This window comes from Sus scrofa, chromosome 9, assembly GCF_054392235.1.
Source record: "Sus scrofa isolate SSC_HxYL_T2T_F1_AM1 chromosome 9, Sscrofa_HxYL_maternal_Yorkshire_Landrace_v2.0, whole genome shotgun sequence".
Lineage (NCBI taxonomy): Eukaryota > Metazoa > Chordata > Mammalia > Artiodactyla > Suidae > Sus > Sus scrofa.
In genome coordinates this window covers 62,398,644-62,421,501 of record NC_139391.1, presented here as the reverse complement: position 1 = coordinate 62,421,501, position 22,858 = coordinate 62,398,644, and the positions used below count along the sequence as shown (strand labels likewise).

The window sequence follows — 22,858 nt, the reverse complement described above, 5'->3', positions numbered from 1 at the left end:
GCATGTGGAGGTTCCCAGGCTAGGGATCAAATCGGAGCTATAGCTGCCAGCCTACGCCAGAGCAACAGCAATGCCAGATCCGAGCCGTGTCTGCGACCTCCACAGCCCGCAGCAACACTGGATTCTTAACCCACTGAGTGAGGCCAGGGATCGAACCCACAACCTCATGGCTCCTAGTCGGATTTGTTTCCACTGAGCCATGATAGAAAATCCTTTTTTTTTCCTTCATTTTTTAAAGTTTTATTAATATATAGTTGATTTACAGTGCTGTGATAATTTTTGCTGTACAAAAAAGTTATTCAGTTATACATATACACACATATGTACTTTTTCTGATTATTTTCCCATATAGATTATCACAGAACATGATTTTCCATTTCATTTCTGCCTGATACAACACATCAGAAGAGAAAGGATTGGCCTAGAGCAGAGATGAAAATAACATAGGATGTGCCCTCTGCACTGCATTCCAAGTCCCTTAAGACAAGGCCTGACCCAGGCAGAAAGGGATATAAGAATGAAATTGGATATGAAATCGAAGATTTTAATTAGCCTGGAGTGGACTTTATATTCCCTAAATGTACTTAGAAAACAGAGTAATCTGCCCAACCTAGAATGTTTGAAGTGACTGGAAAGAAAACATAAAAGTGTCTCATATTTGTACACTGCTCTAAGATTAGACTCTAAAAAACCAGTTGAGCACAATGCTCACTACAGTTTCTATCATGCGGGAATCACTCAATCAATAAAAGGCGGAATGGAGGACACAGTCACTAAACACAAACAAATGCAGGCTTATTTTTAAAATCAACCTCCACCATTTTAATCAGAGTGACCTTAAAATAGTTTTTCTCACAGTCTCAATTTCCTCATCTGTTAAATGAGCCTCAATACAATGATCCTATAAAATCGATTGTTAGTATTAAGTAAAATAACAATGTGCCCAGTGTATTACCTCAGAAACAGCAATCAATAGACATACGATTTCTTCTATTGCTTTTGTTTAGTGAGATATTCTATGTAAACATGTCAAAAAGAAGCTAGATCACTTTCTAGATAAAATAATTTACAGTTAGAAAATCTGACCATGATACCGTAAGTATTGAAGTAAGCACTAAAGTTTGATTCCCAGAATAATCAGGGTTAACTCACTCCTTATTTCACTTGTAATGGTCTACTGAAATTATCCTAGCTTAATTTCTGTTCAATTGTCAAAAGAAAAGGAGAACAGAAAGTTGGTTATATAAAACAAAAATAGGGCCTACAATGATAAATGAACTAATAATTTAACTGTAGATGACTATAGGAAATGGTGTCCCAGACCACTATTACGTTGGCAGCAGTCCAACCTGTGATATTAGCACAATGATGCTTATTCTGGCAAAAAAGTATAAACAGAATGGCATGATTCTGAATAAATATTTATTTGTACTCATGTTTAAAATACATAATGAAAATTTCATCTCAGAAGGATTATCATGTATTTTTCCCAACATAGTTTTAAAGAAATCTCTATTTTGTCTTCAGTGCCATAGTAATTCATTTTTGTGAGTTATAGACCAGTAGGAGTCATACAGTATAAACATGAATGGGAGCAGATGGATTAGGCACTTTAGAGGAAGAAATAGATTTAAAAAATCCAAATTCTCTGTAAGAAGAAAGCAGTAGCTGGAACATGAGGTGGGACATTTATTCCTGCTGCTAAACAACTGATTCCAAACTTTTAAAGGCTCAAGGAGGATAAGTAAAGGCTACAGCAAGAAGACAAAGGGAAAGAATCAGTAAAAACCGAGATGGGAGAGAGTCAGATACAATGGTAGTAATAACAATTTAACAAACATATTGGTTACCTATGTGTGACATGCACTGTACTACTTTATATGATTATAGACTTACCACATTATCATTAATATGCCATTTAAACTTCACCCCTACCTTGCTATTATTCCCATTTTTTTTAAATGAGAAAGCTGAGACTCGGAGGTTAATTGTCCACCCATGATCATCCAAAGGCATGATCTACTTTAAATCTAGTAAATCTGGTATGTCTACTTTCGAAGCACATTTTTTTAGTCCCTTGTTCTATTCTAAAGAATAAAGATGCACAGAGAGAAGGGCACAAGATAATAGCAAGAATGTATCAGAAAAAAATTATCATCATAAACCAGATTTTCCTCAATCCTGAGTTCCTTTTAATTCCTAAGGTAAACATTGCCTGTCTTCTACTTATCCCTTTTGCTTCTCACCATTCTCCCTAGCCTCATACTGCCTCAAAAGCTAGTCCACTCCCTAGAAGCTTGAGTTAAAGAGAGACTAACATAAACATGTATATTCAATACCCCATTTTCTCATTTTAGGTTGACGGAAGATGCCTGTGTTACATAAATAAGAAACTATCCAAGTAAGCATTCTAAGCAATCATAGAATTTATATAGCAATCAAAATTTACCATAAAGTCAATCTGATACACAATAGCAGAACATTAAGTGTAAAAGGAAAACTATGCAAATAAATCAGTATACTTTATGCCATAAAGAGAAGGATTCTCGATGCTAAAACTATGGCTTTTAGAACTATAATGGACCCTAGACATTATCATATCAACCTCTCATTTTACACCCCCCTCAAGCATAATTTACTCTTTTATCCACTATACACATACCTCTGTGTGCATACCTCTAGGGTACAACTTATTCATTTATCCTCACTCTGCCCTTCCCCAAAAAATTGTCATTTCTTCCCATGTACAAAGCATTTACAAAGGCAGAGTAATACAGAAGTAAACAAATAGCCAAATAAGAAAATAAATGACAACATAAGCATTATGAAAAGACTGCTAGTGATAAGATAAACCAGTATAACAGAAAATGATTCACATTGGGACTGAAGTGGAGGACTGAGGACTACTTCAGGTTGGGTGCCATCTTCCTGAAGATATAACATTTAAACAAAAAGACTTAACTGTATAAAAGAAGAATAAATGCAAATATCTGGGGACAGAGAATTCCAGGAATATGGAGTAGTACATGCAAAAGTCTTGAGGATAAGGAAGCATCGTATAGTTGAGAAACCAACAGAAGACTGGAGTGGCTGGAGGGAGTGAAATGGGAGAAGTAGACTAGGATGAAATCAAAGAGGTAAGCAGAGGCCAGTTCACAGGAAGAGCTCAGGTTTTATTCTACCACATTAAGTTATTATATGGTTTAAAACAAGGGTGATCTCTGGGCCAAGCCAGTAGTATTAGCATTATCTGGGAACTCATTAGAAATGCCAATTCTTGAGGCCCTCCCTACATACATGATCAGAAACTCAGGTTGGGGCCCAGCAATCTGTTTTAACAAGCCCGCCAGGTGAGTCTGATGCACATTAACATTTGAGAACCACTGGTTTTATTTTTGTAATCACTCTGTTCTGGAGAAAACATAATGCCAAGGGACAGGAAAAGAAGAAGAAAACTAGATTGGAATCTCTAGCTGACATCCCAGATCAGAATCTCTAAGTAACAGTGGAGATGAAGAGATGAAGATTTATCACATTGCATAAATAAATTATTTAAGCCCTAATTTCTCCAACTTCCCTCAATAAGCTCTATGAATAAATAAATGAACAAGTGAATGAGTGAGTTAAATAATACAATAAGTGTTTAAAAGTTCAGTTTCTGAAGTACAGACAGGCTATCTCACTTCCTAACAAGAGGCTCCATCAGCTACTCCTTCCCATCCTCCATCTGTCTGATCTTTTGAACAGCTGCTCCCTGCATTGAGGTCTAAGTCTTAGAGACTAAAAAAGCCTCAGGGAGTTTCTACAGGCTACTGGTACAAAAGTTCAACAAGGAGCAGGACTAAATAATCCTGGAGCTCTGATAAACAATGCAGATCCAAGAGTAAAGTATAAAAACAGAGGAAAGAAAGGAAGGGAAGATTAATGGTTGGAGGCTGAATTAAGAAATTAAAAAGAGAAGGGGTAGATCCTACTCTCCATTTTCTATCCTGATTCATCATCCCAACCCAAGATACTTAAAAGTTGATTGCCCCAAGAAAAACCTTGGGCAAAACCCAATTTCAGAGATTAGAAAAAGCATTTCTCTCCTACCCTCACCTCCCCAGAAATTATACTTGCCAGTGCTTCTTCTCAATTGCCCCAAATCCCTTTAATTGTAAGAAACACATACTTTTTCATAGACATAAAATTGCGTTTTCTTAAGCAGAACAACACATTCATGTGTTGTACATTTTAATCCAAATCTTAGTGATAATAGGTGTTTTTTATGAGTATTGAAAAAAGAAACTGAAAAAGATGGAATCTAAAAGTCAAGGGGGGAGTTGGACAGGGAAAATACAGCCATTTTGGTCCAGCATGAGCACACACAAAAAAGGCAGTGAGCAAAGGTACTTCCAATTCCTCAGAAGGCAGCCAACAATCAAGCAAAAATAAGCTACTAAGTCTACTGAGAACCAGTAGGACATTATGATTCCTTTTTATGTGAGAGTCCTATATCTTGTCTGTTTGGGTTTTTTTAATAATTTAATTTTTATTTTATATAGGAGTATAGTTGATTTACAATGTTGTGTTAATTCCAGGTATACACAAAGCAATTCAGTTAAACATATTAAATATATATTATATCGTGTGTGTGTATGTATATTATTTTATTTATAGCAGTTTGTGTATGTTAACCCCAAACTCCTAATTTCTCATATCCCACATTTCCCTCTTGGTAACCATAAGGTTGTTTTCAAGGTCTGTAAATCTATTCCAGTTTTATAAATAAGTTTACTTGTTTCCTTTTATGAATTCCAAATATGTGATATCATGTGGTATCTGTCTTTCCTTGACTTCATTTAATATGACTGGTCCATCTATGTTACTGCAAAGGACATTATTTTACTCTTTTTTATGTCTGAGTAGTATTTCCTTGTACATATGTACTACATCTTCTTAATCCATCCCTCTGTCAATGGACATTTAGGTTGCTTCCATGTTTGGGCTATTGCAAATAGAGCTGCAATAAACACTGGGATGAATGTATATTTTTAAATTATGGTTTCCTCAGGATACATGCCCAGGATTGAGACTGCTGGATCATATGGAGGTTCTGTATAGGTTTTTTAAGAAACCTCCATACTGCTCTCCATAGTGGTTTCAAGAGTTTACCTTCCCACCAACAGACTAGGGGGGTTTTTTCTCCACCCTCTCCAACATTTATTGTTTGTAGTCATTTTGATGATGGCCATTCAGACTGGTATGTGATACCTCCCTGTAGTTTTGATTTGCATTTCTCTAATAATTAGCAATGTTGAGCATATTCTGTGTGCTTTTTGGCCATCTGTATGTCTTCTCTGGAGAAATGTCTACTTAGATCTTCTGCTTATATTTTGATTGGGTAATTAATTTTTTGTTATTGAACTGCAGGAGCTGTTTGTCTATTTTGGACATTAAACCTTTGTCATTTGTCACTTGCAAATATTTTCTCCCATTCAGTGCAATTGTCTTTGCAGTTTGTTCATTGTTTCCTTAAAAGTGCAAAAACTTTGGAGTTCCCATCTTGGCTCAATGGTTAACGAATCTGACTAGGAACCATGAGGTTGCGGGTTCCATCCCTGGCCTTGCTTAGTGGGTTGAGGATCTGACGTTGCCGTGAGCTGTGGTGTAGGTTGCAGACGCAGCTCAGATCCCATGTTGCTGTGGCTCTGGCATAGGCTGGCAGCAACAGCTCCAATTGGACCCCTAGCCTGGGAACCTCCATGTGCCATGGGAGCAGCCCCAGAAAAGGCAAAAAGACAGGAAAAAAAAAAGTGCAAAAACTTTTAAGTTTAATTGGGTCCCATTTCTTTATTTTTGTTTTTATTTTCATTACATTAGGATGAGGATCTGAAAAAATATTGCTGTTATTTATGTCAGAGAATGTTCTGCCTAAATTTTCCTCTAAGAGTTTTATAATTTCCAGTCTTACATTTACATATTAAATCCATTTTAAGTTTATATTTGTGAATGGTGTTAGATAATATTCTAATTTCATTCATTTACATGTAGCTGTTCAGTTTTCCCAGGACCATTTATTAAAGTGACTGTCTTTTCTCCATTGCATATTCTTGCCTCTTTTGTTGTAGATTAATTTATGAATGAGCTTTCCCATTTATAATTTTTATGTTTCTACTTATGGCCTTCTTTGCTGCCTAGAGAAGTTCCTTTGGCATTTCTTGTAAAGCTGGTTCAGTGGTGTTGAATTCTCTTAGCTTCTGATTGTCTGTAAACTTTTAATTTCTCCATCAAGCCTGAATGAGAGCTTTGCTGAGTAGAGTATTTGTGCTTGTAGGGGTTTTTTGTCCCCCCCCACCACCCCTTCATCACTTAAATATACTTTGCCACTCTCTTCTGGCCTGAAGAGTTCCTGCTGAAAACTCAGCTGATAATTTTATGGGGGGCTCCCTTGTATGTTATTTGCTGCTTTTCCCTTGTTTTAATATTTTCTCTTTGTCTTTCATTTTTCTCAATTTGATTAATATGTGTCTTGGTGCATTCCTCCTTGGGTTTATTCTCTAGAGGGCACTTTGCACTTCCCTGACTTGAGTGACTGTTTCCTTTCCGATGTTAGGGAAGTTCTCAGATATTATCTCTTCAAATATTTTCTCTTCCTCACTCTCTTCTCCTCACAGGAATTGCATAATGCAAATGTTATTGCATTTAATGTTATCCCAAAAGGCTATTACACTGTTCATATTTTTTCATTCTTTTTTTTTCTTTATTTTGCTCTGTGGCAGCGATTTCTGCCAGTCTGTCTGCTAGCTCACTTATTTATTCTTCTGATATTGATTCTGATACTGATTCTTTCTAGTGTATTTTTCATTTTAGTTATTGTTTTTTATGAACATGTCTGTTTATTTTTATTTAAATCTTTTAGCTCTTTGTTAAACATTTCTTGTTTCTTCTCTTTCTGTGCCTCCATTCTTTCTCTGAGATTTTGGATCATCTTTACTATCAGTTCTCTGAATTCTTTTTCAGGTAGATTGCCTATCTCAATTGCACTTAGTCGTTCCTCTGGGGCTTTATTTTGTTCCTTGGTCTGAAATGTATGTCTCTGAGATGTCATTTTGTCTAATTTTCTGTGTTTGTGGTTCATGGTTCCTCTTGTTTCTGGTGTCTGCCATCTGGTAGATGGAGCTGGATTTTTTCCCTCTGGTGTGCAGAGCTGTGTCAAAGGTTGTGCTCTGAGGCTGCTGTGGGCTCAGAACATCTTTAGGCATCCTGTCTGCTGATGAGTGGTGCTGTGTTCCCATCCTGTTGATTGTCTGACTTGACATTTCCTAGCAGGCTGTTTGGTGGATCCCGGTTTTGATGGTAAAATGGCAACCTCTAGGAGAGTGCATGCCAATGACTATTCCCTGGGGCCTCCACCACCAGTGTCCTTGTTCCTACAATGAGCCACAGTAGATCCCCTGGTGTGGGCGATCCCAAGAGCAGACAAGGCTTTAGCCAGCACAATCTGTCCTGAGTTTGGTGGTGTGGCAGCCATAGGTGAGGTCAGAGTAGGGGTTTGGAGGCTCTTGTCTCTTATAACACTGTGTATGCAATAAACAGAACTGAGGAAAGGCCATTAAGACAATGAACAAAGAATCATCACAGGTTTTTCCTACATATACTTCTTATATTTCAGTATATGAGATTTATATGAGATTTTGAGGAGGATTCAGGCAGTTATTAAGAAGAGGAGGATTCAGGCAGTTATTAAGATAAAAGAGAATTCCATCTTACTAATGGAAAAATACACTGGAAGGAATCAACAGCAGAATAACTGAAGCAGAAGAACAAATCAGTGAGGTGGAAGACAGAGTAGAGGAAATCACTGCCATGGAAAAGAATTAAATAAAATAAACTGTAACTTCAAAGGGAATTGCTCTGAGATTGTCATGTCTGTCCTCCAGAGGAGAGTACCAAGAAAAATTTATTATTTAAACTCATGAGATGACTTTGCGGATATAAGTGATTTTAAAGGGTTCACATTAATAGGGATAAATAATGTCATATTGTCAAATTAATCTCTCCCCATATACTCTGAAGTAAAACTTAATCACTTTCATTGGATTTGCTTCAAGTATATGGTATTGCACTTCAAGTATATTGTATTGGTTTTCTGGAAAGCTTTGGGCCTTTAGCACATGTTCCCAGAGTATTTAGAGCAATCTTTGAGTTTAGCTGGGCTGAGAAAAGAGATGCACTGAGGCTTGTAATCCCTGAAGATAAGGAAAACTTGGGAAAATTAATGGATATGTAAAAGGTTCTGAAGTATCTAAATAAGGATTGGTCATTAAAGAGCTCTGTCCTTCAGAACTCATGCACTGAATCAGCTTTTGTGAACCAATGCTACCACCACAGGGCAGACATCAGAAGCAAGAGGAACTTAAACCTTGCAGCCTGAAGAAAAAAGATCATAAATATAGAAAGAAAAGAAAATGAGACACTAGAGAAATATGTTTCAGACAAGGAAACAAGAACCCCCCCCACACACACACACACACATGCAAACACTAAATTAAGAGGCGACAGGCATCTACCTAAAAAAGAATTCAGGGTAATAATAGTAATGACAGTAAGGATGATCCAAAATCTCAGAAAAAAAAAATAGATGCACAGATTGAGAAGTTACAAGAAATGTTTAGCAAGAAGATTTAAAGAGCAGGCAAAGAAGAACACAGTATCTGAAATGAAAAATACTCTAGAAGGAATCAACAGCAGAATAACTGAAGCAGAATGAATTAGTGAGGTGGAAGACAGAGTAGAGGAAATCACTGCCATGGAAAAGAATAAATAAAAGAATGAAAATAAATGAGGACCATCTAAGAAACCTCTGGAACAATAAAAGGTAGCAACATTCACATCACAGGGGTCAGATGGAAAAGAAAGAGATAAGTGCCCGAGAACATATTTGAAGATTATAGCTGAAAACTTCCCTAATATGGGACAGGAAACACTCAAGTAGAGGAAGCGTCGAGGGTAACAAGTAGAAACATGCCAAAACACATATTAATTAAACTGACAAAAATTAAATACAAAGAAAAAATATTAAAAGCCACAAAGGAAAAGAAACAAATAACATACAAGGGAATCCCCATAAAGTTATCAGCTAATTTTTCAGTAGAAACTGCAAGCCAGAAGAGAGTAGGAAGTTATATTTAGAATGATGAAAGGGAAAAATCTTCAACCAAAAATACTCTACCCAGCAAGACTTTCATTTAGATTCAACAAAGAAATAAAAAGCTTTACAAGAAATAAAAAGCAAAAGCTCAACTAATTCAGCACCACCAAAACAGCTTTACAACAAATGCTAAAGATCTTCTCTAAGCTGGAAAAAAAGACCACAACTAGAAACAAGGAAATTACAAAAGGGAAAGCACACCAGAAAAGGCAAACATAAGATAAAATTAGGAAATGATCCACAGACATATACGATATCAAAACCAGTAATTATGAGAAGAGGAGAGTAAGAATGCAGAATATTGAAAATGCATTTGGATTTAGAGACCAGCAACTTAAAACAATTTTGTATATACATAGAATGCTATATCGAAACCTTGTGGAAACCACGAAGCAAAAAATGCAATAGATACACTGCAAAGGGCAATTCAAATACAACGCTAACCATCAATTTATAAGAGAATAAAAGAGGAAGGAAAAAAAAAGTCCAATGATAAGAAATTCAAAACAATTAAGAAAATAATCAGGAGTTCCTGTTTTAGCTCAGTGGTAATGAACCCGACTAGGACATGGTTTGATCCCTGGCTTCACTCAGTGAGTTAAGGATCTGGTGCTGCCAGGAGCTGTAGTGTAGGTCACAGACACGGCTCAGATCCTGAGTTGCTGTGGCTGTTGAACAGGCTGGCAGCTGTAGCCAGTTCAGCCCCTAGCCTGATAACTTCCATATGCCACAGGTGTGGCCATAAAAAGATTTTTTTAAAAAAAGGAAAGAAAAGGACCATAGGAATATACATATTAATAACTGCCTTGAATGTAAATGGATTAAATGCTCCAACCAAAAGTCATAGATACAAATGGATACAAAAACAAGACCTGTATGTATGTTGTCTACAAGAGACCCACTTCAGATTTAGGGACACATACAGTCTAAAGGAATGGAAGAGGATATCCCATGCAAAACAAAAAATGCTCAGAAGATCTAAACAGACATCTCTCCAAAGAAGACAGATAGATGGTCAAAAAGACATCAGTAAATATTTGGGAAATGTGAATCAAAACTACAATGAGGTATAACCTCTCACCAGTCAGTAAGTCAGAGAAATATGAGTATCATATGAGATCACTAATATGTGACATCTAATAAAAAATGATAGAAAAAAACTTACAAAACAGAAACAGACTCAAAGATTTTGAAACCAGACTTATGGTTACCAAAAGGGAAACGTGGCGTGGGGAGGGAATAATTAGAGGTTTGGGATTAACTTAGACACACTACAATATATAAAATAGACAGGTAACAGGGACCTACTGTATAGCACAGGGAAATCTACTCAATACTGTGTAAACACAGATGGGGGGATAAAATAGAGATTGGGATTGATATAAACACACTGCTATAAATGGAATGGATGAATAACAAGGACCTACTGTACAGCACAGGGAAATCTACTCAATACTCTGCAGTGAATTTGAAAAGGAATGGAAATGTATATATTGCCGTACACCTGAAACTAACACAACATTGTAAATCAACTATAATCCAATAAGATTTAATTAAGAAAATAAAGTGCATGGCATTATACTAGGTACTAAGATTATTTTTCCACTAGGTTTTCTTCCTTTCTGTTTTGTTTAAAAAAAAAGAAAAAAACCTCACATTACATTCTAGTAGCACAAAATATGTCCTGATATCCATGGCAATGACTATTACCCATAAATGTTAAAGGATTCCCCACAGCATCTCAAGAGGTACCAGGATTTGATTCTAGACTCCTCAGAAGTACTTAAACTCCTATAAATATAAATACTTTGGTTCACTGTACACATAATTTAAATAGCTAGATTGCATAAGAAAGTAAATTCAGGCTTTTGTATTGCCTACTAATTTCTGTCACAGCCAATCAAATATATATCTTACACTTACTTGGAACTTTCTGTTTACAAAATATTTCATAAAATTATTTAATAATGACATATAATCCTTTATTTAGTTATTATTATCATCATCACCCTTTAAAAGAAACGAAGTTACTTAAAAGTTATGTGCTAGTAAGGCCTTGAATTCCTGTATTTTGACCTCAAGTCTTCTTACTTTACACACCATACCACTTCAAGAAGTGCAAAAAACAAAGAAAAATATGTAGTAGGTGACTTTTACTAAACCAGTACTTCTCACTGAACTATGTCAAGCTTGTAGTGATTCTGATTAAACTTTACTGAAAGATTCTAAAATCTCACTTAAAGCATCTCATTTGGTACCAATAAACCTTATCATATTACTACGGAAAAAAATATGAGATTCAATGGATGAGAATGAGAGTGTAAAAGCATAAAGGAAAAAAAGGAAAGCAACAGCAAAAGAGATTTTATTTAAGGGGATCTGACACAAATAAGCCAAATGAAAGCACTCCATGGGTTGTCTGTGAGCTCCTACTCCAACCCCACACTGAGAGCATAACCACTACAGGCAATATAGTTGACTTGGATGGCAGAAAACCACATGCTCAACAGCTCTGTTTGAGTAATTATCCTTAATTTTTCCCCAGTAATAACCGAAATACATTTTTACTTACCCAGTAACTTGGTGCTCATAATACTGCAATGTCCTCTTAAGAGTCTGCTGTATCATCTGGGGCTACAGAATAATAATAATAATAATATATTATCAGTAAATCAGTGAGTAGATAACTAAGCTGTATTACTATAATCAGCAGAAAGTTATTTTTTTACATTCTGAGTTTCATAGGTAGATATGCAGTTCCTGATTCATTTCATAAGAATTTCTACTTTATAATATGCATTTTTCCATGTATTTTTCCCACAGGAACTAATATGAGGCACTCAGCAATTACCCCAAATTTCCCAACTTCAAATATAATAGCATTTACTAGCCATATTTTCCCAAATTCTATTAAGTTCAATAAAATACTCATTGGCTGCCTACAATAAACCTAGACATTGGGGGCAGTGGAGAGGGGGTGCACTAAAGATGAGTGATACCCAGGTCAAGCCTGACTTCTTCAAGAGATTTCAGGCAAGAGCTCTAGAGCCTTCTGGAGAGGCCACAGTGTTTTTGGCAAGAAATAGGACCTGCAGCAAATACCTAAGTAGCTCAAGACTGAAGTTTATAATCCTACCTTTCCATGACAGCTGAAGATAGAGTCTCTTAATCCCAAACCAAGAATAGACTTATATAAGCAACAGAGCCTCAACTTGGAGTTTCAGACCTAGGGTAGTATGAAAGTGACACAAAGATCACAGAACACAGATTTTATTAATACATTTTGATAAGAATCATCTTCTCAGTGCCAAGAGTGTACATTTTTTAAATAATAAAAATTTCTAGTCCATCAAGCAGGGGGAAAAATGTATCAAAATATTGAGTATAGCCATGGATGAGTTTTAGGGAGTTATAATGACTCTAACACAGACCCTTCAAGATGTGACGATAGCATGGTAGCTTTTGATGATAGAGAGCATGGTAATTCTGTGGGCTGCCACTAATTAACAGAAACCTAGGTAAATCTGAAAAGGTAATGTGAAGAAAGGATCTAGCACATTGCTGGTACCTAAAAAGCGGTTCATAAATATCAGTTTATTTCCCATCCTTAACCCTTTAGTGGTTGTCTTAAAGACAGATAATTTAAAGGACACTACAGAGGTTGTTGTCAGGGCTCACTTGAACCCCTTCCATGTTTATTTCTCTATGAAAATATCCTGGTTAGATTTAACAATCTTCCTAGCTAATACTCAAAGTTTCAACATCCTCCTTGGGAGGAAATGGTTATTTTAAATCTTGAGGAAAGTGAGTTTCAATTAAATCAAGAGCATCCACTGAGATCTATTCAACACCACCATTTAGGAGAACATCTTCACTGAGCAAATCTAAGAGCTCAGACATACATACTCTTTACTTCAGCCAAGCCATTTCAGAAATTAATTTTAGAAGGAAGCAGCATCCAAGTGTTTAAAGAAAGAGGTACAGGGCAACTTCTTTCAACAGCAGTTTTTTCATTCATAGTAGGTTAAAAATATGAATATGAGGGCTCAAACCAGCACAGATATTTCCAAACATCAGAATAAAATCAAAGCAGAGTAACCTAGGAAAGAAAAATAATTTCTGACCCAAGAAGAAATGAAGCTATTTAAAAATCTTTAGAGAGTAAAGCAGACACAACAATCCTAGCACAAACAAAAGCATGCTTTAAAAATCCAATCCATGGCCAACCTAAACCAAGTCATTATCAGTCACTGTCTCAATACCCCTGGCATCTGGGCCTCTTAAAGGACACTACACTAGTGCCAAACTAGTTTGGCAGTTTCTAAGCTAAGATAACTTTCTCTTTGGCAATATGCCCTAAAAGTAGTGGATAACCAAGAGGAATTATCCTGCCAATAACCTCACAAAACATGGAACAAAAAGCAGGAACTAGAATGCACAAGGCCAGTTATGACCAGAATGACCTCATTTGTACCAAAGGACATTTTTTTCCTATAACAGGAATTTCCCAATCATTAAAAAGCAAATGTTAAAGGAGTTAAGCCTTTTAAAGAACTTACTTTTTCTGTGAAGCAATTACTCTTACTCCCCAGCAGGAATTATATTTAGTTTCCAAATACATTAAAAGGAAAATGTTCTCTTGGCACATTCAAAAAAGCTTCCACTTCGTAAAGATTTATATACTTCCTATTGCTTGCCAAATCCAGTGGGCATATTCTGATGGACTGAACTATAAGGATACAGGCTAACTGCAGATTATATCCTGATCTTCAGCAAAGACTAACTTCAAAACAGACCTGACTCTTCAGAATGTCTTATTGCCATGGATTCACTCGAATCTTCTTCAGAGTTTGCCTGATTCTGAGACATCTTCACATAATCTCAGAGTCTCTCTGACATGAATAGAAAGCTTGAAGTGAAGACCCGCATGTGGGCCAAAGCCTTTAGAATGGGTGATTTCTGCTTTGAGGGTTGTAGGGTCCATCTATTAAATGTCCATGTATGCCAGTGACACAAGTTAGTGTAGATTAGTGGGAAAAGCAAGGGCTCTGAAGATGTGCAGACCTTCTCTCCTCTTCTTTAAGAATGTAATACCCTTCTATCCAACCTTCTACAGGCCAAGATCCCAATCCTCTTATTTGTATCTACCCTTTCCTCTAAGAAAGAGTTTAGAAAGATGATTTAGAAAAGAGGATTTAAGATCAAATTGATTTCAAAATCAACTCCAGTTATATGACTTTGAGCAGTTTACTTAAGCCATCTAAATGCTTCCTTATATATACATTATTTTTATGGAAATTAACTGAAATAAATTGAAGTCTCTGGTACATGGTAGGTACAAAATAAAGGATAGTTATGACTATGCTCAGCTGTAAAACATGGTTCCTACTCTCAAGAGTCTTAAAATCTAGTAGAGGAATACAAGGTTTTTGTTGGAATACCCACCCTTTAAGTGTAATGTTTCAAGATCCTCATCAACTAAAAAAACAACCGATCTACTAATAATACTAATAATGACATGATACCTATTCCAATAAACAGAGGGGAAAATAGGAAAATGATAGCTGAAGTGATAAATATTTCCAATAAAGTTTTCAGAAGCGCCCAGAGAGACGGTAACAAAAGCAGAATTCTCCAAAGTAAGATTGAGAGTAGACCTAAAGCCAGGCCTATAAGCAGGAAAGGCATTGATGCACCATATCCAAGATCAGGACCTCAGGCATTGTATTTTACAATTAATAAATAATACATGAACCTCCTTCCTAGGACATAAAGAATGTGCAACAAGAGAGCTGGATGGTCTAATACTTTTATAACCATATGCTAAAGGATTTGATGAGACAAGCGTTGGGAAGGAGACAAAATCCACTATTCCTATCATAAAGAAGAAAATAAAAGAGGTCTGAAATTTTTTCTCTGCTTCCCTCAAACTAAGACAGAGATAGTGGCTTCCTATTCTCCATACTTAACACAAAGAACCAATGGATAGGAAGACAGCTAGAAAGAGAAAGCAGCCATCTGTGTCCTGCACATGTATTATCTGAAGCTCAAACAAGAAGTACTCAAAAACTTCCACCATGTAGCAACAAGAAGCCATCTTCATCTCTAGTCTCATTTACAGTTTCACTCTACTTGGTCAGTAGTGACTGATCCCTAGAGACCAAATGTTATGCTCATGAAAAATCATGGGATCCAAATAGTCAACCATGAAACAGTCCAAACAGAGCCAGAGAAATGATCTCTGAGTAATGGGAGGCAGCAGTTACCAGCAACTGGCCATGTAAGCTCTGACACCCCTGCAAAGGCTCCCACACAGTCCCTGCTCTAGACATCTGCACCAGATGGTATGGGGATTGGGTAGGAGGCAGAGAGTCAATATGTGTGCATGTGTCACATGAAATGTTGTCTCATCATACAAAGTACACGTTCATCTCAATTCTACAGAGATAAAGAAGTTGTAGCTCTGATTGATTAAATAAGTACCCTAAGATCACACACTGGGGAAGGGAATGAGTCACTGCAAGCCAGGACTGGCTTCCTCAAGGTGTGCCCTCTTTCTACTAGATGCTTTGAGGGTCCCTCTCATCTTTAACATTCTATAATTCCATATTTTTTTAACATACATACAGCTTTCATCATGCCAAAAACAAAAATCCACAGCTAATTTAAAAACAAACAAACTTCTCATTTCTGCTTTGTAACACATACATATAAGCTACATAATTAACAGAAACAATATGTCTGCCTTTAAAGAAACATCCATAATAATGTCATTTTATTTACTTAATTATGAGAAAATTATATTTCAATTTAAGAAACTAAATGATATGGATATATTTAATCACTATTGCTCTAGGCCAGTGGTTTACAACTCTGCCTACATAGAAAAGTACCCCAAGCTTTTAAAAATACCAATGCCTGGGAGTTCCCGTCGTGGCGCAGTGGTTAACGAATCTGACTGGGAACCATGAGGTTGCGGGTTCGGTCCCTGCCCTTGCTCAGTGGGTTAACGATCCGGCGTTGCCGTGAGCTGTGGTGTAGGTTGCAGACGCGGCTCGAATCCAGCGTTGCTGTGGCTCTGGCGTAGGCCAGTGGCTACAGCTCCGATTCGACCCCTAGCCTGGGAACCTCCATATGCCGCGGGAGCGGCCCAAAGAAATAGCAAAAAGACAAAAATAAATAAATAAATAAATAAAAATAAAAATACCAATGCCTGAGTGCCACCCCCAAATTTTCCATTACAAGTGGGAAGAGACCCATTCGCTTCTAATGTTAGTCACGGTTGAAAACCTTTCATTTAAGGTCATGATGATCAAGACCAATACTCTATAGAAGTTACCTGAGTAAGTCAGCATTAATGAAAGTAGCTTCTTTATTCAAATATCAAAGGGAAGTAAGCTTCTAAAAGACACAAAATTGCTAAATTCAAGTTCCATTTATTGTCATTAATAGCTTATAATTAAATATGATTTATTAGATAAACAAAGAATGACATTACTTGAAGCATTTATATAGGATTTTCAAAAATTCCCAATTCACTCCCATGCACTTATGTCAGTATTATATTTTGTGCCAACATATACATAATAAAACAGTTAATATTATTGTTGTACTTACTCAATGCAAGGCACCGCTTTCACCCCATTTATATTAACTCCTTTGATCTTCACATCAAAATTATGAGATAGTTTATTATTTTAGAGGTGAGAAACTGAGACACAGAAAGTTTAAGTGATCCTATGTCAAAGAGTTTAAAAGAGACAAAGCCGGGGTTGAAACTCAGGTAAACCAGAATCTAAGCCCATTATCTCTAACTTGTATGGAACATCATATTTAACACCTTGTATTTGGCTAAGCATTTTAAAGTTGACATTTTTAATGCATGTGTACACCAAACTGATCTTTTCAACAATACAGTAAAACAGACTGACTTGTTATTATCAACAGTTGACTGAAAAATAGAGTTAGACAGATTAGAAGCCTTCCTTTACAAAAAGAACATCTTTTCCCCTAGGAAACAGTCATCAATAAAGGTTTTTGTTTTGTTTTGTCTTGTCTTTTTGCCTTTTCTAGGGCTGCTCCTGTGGCATATGGAGGTTCCCAGGCTAGGGGTCCAATCAGAGCTGTAGCCGCAGGCCTACGCCAGAACCATAGCAACGCGGGATCTGAGCTGCATCTGCAACCTACACCACAGCTCAAGGCAATGCCGGATTCTTAACCCACTGAGCAAGGCCAGGGATTGAACCCGCAACCTCATGGTTCCCAACCGGATTCGTTAACCACTGAGCCATGATGGGAACTCCCAATAAAGTATTTTTTTTAATGTCAACATAAAAATAAAGAATCTGGCTCTAGGCCCAGAAGTGGGATTGCTGGATGATATAGTAGTTCTATAATCAGTTTTCTGAGGAACCTCCATACTGTTCTCCATAGTGGTTGTACCAATTTATACCCTCTCCAACCACAGAGAAGGGTTCCTTTTTCTCCACACCCTCTACAGCATTTCTTATTTGCAGACTTATTAATGATGGCCATTTTGACTACATCTCACTGTAGTTTTGATTTGCATTTCTCTAGTAATTAGTGATGTTGAGCATCTATTCATGTGCTTTTGGCCAGCTGTATGTCTTCTTTGGAGAAATGTCTATTTAGATCTTTTGCCCATTTTTCAATTGGTATCTTCAATTTTTGACATAAAGCTGTATGAAATGCTTTTATATTTTAGAGATTAATCCCTTGTTGGTTGCTTCTTCTGCAAAGATTCTTTCCCTTTCTATGGGTTTTTTCATTTATTTTATGGTTTCCTTTTCTGTGCAAAAGTATTTAAGTTTAATTAGGAGGCCCCCATTTGTTTATTTTAGTTTTATTTTCATTATGCCAAGAGGTGGATCTGAAAAGATATTGCCACAATTTATATCAGAGTGTTCTGCCTATGTTTTTCTCTAAGAGTTTTATAGTTTCCAGTCTTAGATTTAGGTCTTTAATCCATTTTTAGTTTATTTTTGTGTATGAAAGTAGAGAGTATTCTGATATGATTCTTTTACATGTAGCTATCCAGGTTTCCCAGCACCACTTATTGAGACTTTCTTTTCTCCACTGTATACTCTTGCCTCCTTTGTTGTAGATTTGTTTACCATAGGTGTGTGTGTTTATTTCTGGGCTTTCTATCCTGTTTCACTGATCTATATTTATCTTTTTATGTCAGTACCATACTGCTTTGATGACTGTAGATTTGTAGAATAGTCTTAAATCACAGTGCGATTGTTTGGACTCCATTATTCTTTCTCAGGATTGCTTTGGCTATTGGGGGTCTTTTGTGTTTTCTTACAAATTTTAAAAATTTAGTTCTAGTTCTGTGAAAAATGCCACTGGTAATTTGATAGCGATTGCACTGAATCTATAGATTGCCTTGGGTAATACAGTCATCTTGACAATAATGATTGCTCCAATCCAAGAACATGATATATCTTTCCATCTGTTGGGTTATTTTCAATTTCTTTCAGCAGCATCTTAAAGTTTTCAGAGTACAAATCTTTAGGTAAGTTTATTCCTAGATATCTTATTCTTTTTGATGCAATGGAATACAAGATTGTTTCCCTAATTTCTCTTTACAATCCCTTGTTGTAAGTGTATAGAAATGCAAGATATTTCAGTGTATTAATTTTGTATCCTGCAACTTTACCAAATTCACTGATGAGCTCTGGTAGTTTTCTGATAGCATCTTTAGGATTTTTTATGTAATTATTGTATCGTCTGCAAACAGTGACAGTTTTACTTCTTCTTTTCTGATTTGGATCCTTTTAATTCTTTTTGTTCTCTGATTGCCATGGCTAGGACTTCTAAAATTATGTTGAATAAAAGTAGTGAGAGAGGACATCCTTGTCTTGTTCCTGATCTTAGTGGAAATCCTTTCAGCTTTTCACTGTAGAGAATGATGTTAGCTGTGGGTTTGTCTTGCATTGTCTTTATTGTAATGAGGGAGGTTCCCCTTATGCCCACTTTCTAGAGAGTTTTTATAATAAATGCATATTGGATTTTGTCAAGAGGTTTTTCTGCATCTCTTAAGAGGCTCATATAGATTTTATTCTTCCATTTGTTAATGTGGTTTATCACACTAACTGATTTGTGGATACTGAAAAATCTCTGCACCCTTGGGATAAATCCCACTTGATCACAGTGTATTATCCTTTTAATGTATTATTGGGTTCTGTTTGCTGGTATTTTGTTGAGGATTTTGACATCTATGTTCATCAGTGCTATTGGCCTATAAATGTTTTTTTTTGTTGTGGTATCTTTGTCTGGTTTTGGTGTCAGGGTGATGGTGGTCTCATGGAATGAGTTTGGGTGTGTTCCTTCCTCTTTTGTTTGTAGGAAGTTTTGTTTTTGTTTTTGTTTGTTTTTTTTGTTTGTTTGTTTGTTTTTCCTTTTTAGGGCCACACTGCAGCATATGGATGTTCCCAGTTAGGGGCAGAATCAGAGCTGCAGCTGCCAGCCACAATCACAGAAATGTGGCATCCTAGATGCATCCACAACCTATGCTGCAGTTTGTGGCAACACTGAGCCACAATGGGAACTCGCATTCGAAGCTTTTTATCAGAGTTTCAATTTCAGTACTTGTGATTAGTCTATTCATTTTTTTTTTTGTTTCTTCCTGGTACAGTCTTGGAAGATTGCACCTTTCTGAGAATTTGTCTTTCTTCTAGGTTGCCCATTTTATTGGCATGTAGTTGCTTGCAGTAATCTCTTATGATCCCTTGTATTTATTTGATGTCCACTGTAACTTCTCCTTTTTCATTTCTAATTTTGATTTAAATCCTCTCCCTTTTTTTCTCAATGAGTCTGGCTAAGTGTTTATCAGTTTTGTAATTGTTTGCTACTGGACAGCAAACCTATGCACACAAAGAAGACCTCAGACAAAAATCATGGATGATCTTATCTCAGACACACTTTCACTTTCCCCTCCTTAGCTTCCCCTCTACCTCTTTCCTACCCCATGAGAGTCCAGTGTATTTTTGCTGCACTCTGATAGGACAAATCACCACAACCATCATCTCTTTCCTTCATTCATCAAAATTTCAAATAAGGACTTCCTATCGTGGTTCAGTGGTTAATGAACCTGACTAGTATCCATGAGGACACAGGTTCAATCCCTGGCCTGGCTCCATGGGGTAAGGATCCACCATTGTCATGAGCTGTGGTGTGGGTCACAGATGTGGCTCAGATTCCACATTGCTGTGACTATGGTCAAAGCTGGCAGCTACAGCTCTGACTGGACCCCAAGCCTGGGAACCTCCATATGCTGTGGGTGAGGCCCTAAAAAGACAAAGACAAAATGAGATTCTAAATGACACAATAGCAAAGTTAAATTTAATTGACACTTTCAAGACATTACATCCAAAAAAATCAGAATATACATTCTTCTCAAGTGCACATGGAACATTCTCAAGGACTGATCACATCTTGGGGCACAAAGCTAACCTCAACAAATTTAAGAGTGTAGAAACTATTTCAAGTATCTTCTCTGACCACAATGGCATGAACGTAGAAATCAACCACAGGAAAAGAAATGAGAAAAAACTTACTTCATGGAGACTAAACAACACGCTACTAAAAAAAACCAATGGGTTAATGAGGAAATCAAGAAGGAAACTCAAAAATACCTCAAGACAAATGATAATGAAGACACAACCACTCAAAATCTACGGGATGCCACAAAAGCAGTGCTCAGAGGGAACTTCATAGTAATACAGGCCTTCCTCAAAAAAGTAGAAAAATCTCAAATAAAGAACTTAACCCACCACCTAAATGAATTAGAAAAAGAAAAACAAACAAAACCTAAAATCAGCAGAAGGAAATCATAAAGATCAAAGAGGAAATCAATAAAATAGATTCAAAAAACAATAGAAAAAAATCAATAAAACCAAGAGCTGCTTCTTTGAAAAGGTAAACAAAATTGACAAAACTCTGGCTAGACTCACCAAGAAGAGGAGAGAAAAAACCCAAATAAACAAAATAAGAAATGAAAAAGGAGAAATCACCATAGATACTACAGAAATACAAAAAACCATGAGCAAATACTATGAACAATTGTATGCCAACAAATTTGACAATCTAGAAGAAAAGGACAACTTTCTAGAGACTTACAGCCTGCCGAATGAATCAAGAATAAATAGATCAACTGAACAGACCAATCACGAGAAATGAAATTGAATATGCCATAAAAACACTCCCTACAAATAAAAGTCCAGGACCAGATGGCTTCACAGGCAAATTCTACCAAACATACAAAGAGCAAATGGTGCCCATCCTCCTTAAACTTTTTCAAAAGTTTGAAGAAGAGGGAACACTTCCAAAGACATTCTATGAAGTCACCATCACCCTAATTCCAAAACCAGACAAAGATACCGCCAAAAAAGAAAACTATCAGCCAATATCTTTGATGAATATAGACACAAAATTTTAGCCAACCAAATCCGACAACATATCAAAAAGATCATACACCACGACCAGGTAGGATTCATCCCAGGTTCACAAGGATGGTTCAACATATGCCAATTAATCAACATTATACACCACATTAACAAAAGAAAAGTCAAAAACCACATGATCATCTCAATAGATGTAGAACTTAACAAAGTCCAACATCCATTCATGATAAAAAAAAAAAAATTTCAAATCACCTTAGTGCCCTGATCTCAGATGGTGCTCTGGAGGAATCCTACTTTGATTTCCTAAAACACTTGATCCTCAATCCTTACTAAGGTAGATGATGGTATGATGAACTTCCCTACTTTATATAAGATGGTTTGAACCACTAAAGGTAGAATTTTGGTAAATAGGCTTGTCAGCAAAAGATAAATTGGGGAGCAAGGAACCTTTTCATCATCCTCCACATCACAATCCAAAGATCTCAACATAAGAGTGTTTTACTTACAAGGACATGATATACCAAATTCCTTCATTTTATAATCAAAATATTAGATACCCTAACTTTATGGCTAGGCCTGTAGAAACCAATGGGTCAAATTATATGGTTGGTATTTTGAATAAAACTAGTGAAAATAATAAGTCACCTCAAATAACCACCTCAACTACTTCTGAAAGACATGTAATTGTAGTTATCATCAATCTTGCTAAAGATCTAGGCATAATATTAATTTTCCCAGCCTCTGATTAAACCTATTATATATAAACTAAAATTAAAAAAAACTGCAAATTAAATTTAGAACTTTGAGTCAGGAACTCTGAATTTCAAGGCCAGCTGCGCTACTGACTTTTTTTTTTTTTAATAAAATTAGCCAAAATCTCTTCATCTGGGAGTAAGAAACCTTGGGGAGAAAATGCCTCCATTTTCCCGTCTAATAAACACATATAAGAAGTTCGTAGGAGTTCTCTTGTGGTACAGTGGATTAAGAATCCAGCATTGTCACTGCAATGGCTTGGGTTGCTACTGTGGGACAGGTTCAGTCCCTGGATTGGGTACTTCCACATGCTGCAAATGTGGCCAAAAAACAACAAAGAGGAAAAAGAAATTCATAGATCTCAGGGTCACTTTGAGGCGAAGCATTACAAAGTTAAGCACTTGTAAAGAGAGGGCCAGAATGCCTCCGTGATTAAACTACCTTTAAGGAAACTTGGAATACCATTTGTGAGCTACATCACTAA

At 36.5% G+C, this 22,858-nt stretch overlaps 1 protein-coding gene across 3 annotated transcripts in view; it reads right to left on the bottom strand.

Moving 5' to 3' along the window:
• The window catches only part of GUCY1A2 (guanylate cyclase 1 soluble subunit alpha 2), a 409,569-nt gene that overhangs the window by 364,416 nt on the left and 22,295 nt on the right, over positions 1 to 22,858 (bottom strand). For all 3 annotated transcript variants that reach the window (XM_003130093.7, XM_084978389.1, XM_084978388.1), the window contains exon 2: positions 11,766 to 11,827. In XM_003130093.7, coding sequence (XP_003130141.3) covers positions 11,766 to 11,827 — 62 coding nt within the window. The remainder of the gene's footprint in view (positions 1 to 11,765; positions 11,828 to 22,858) is intronic.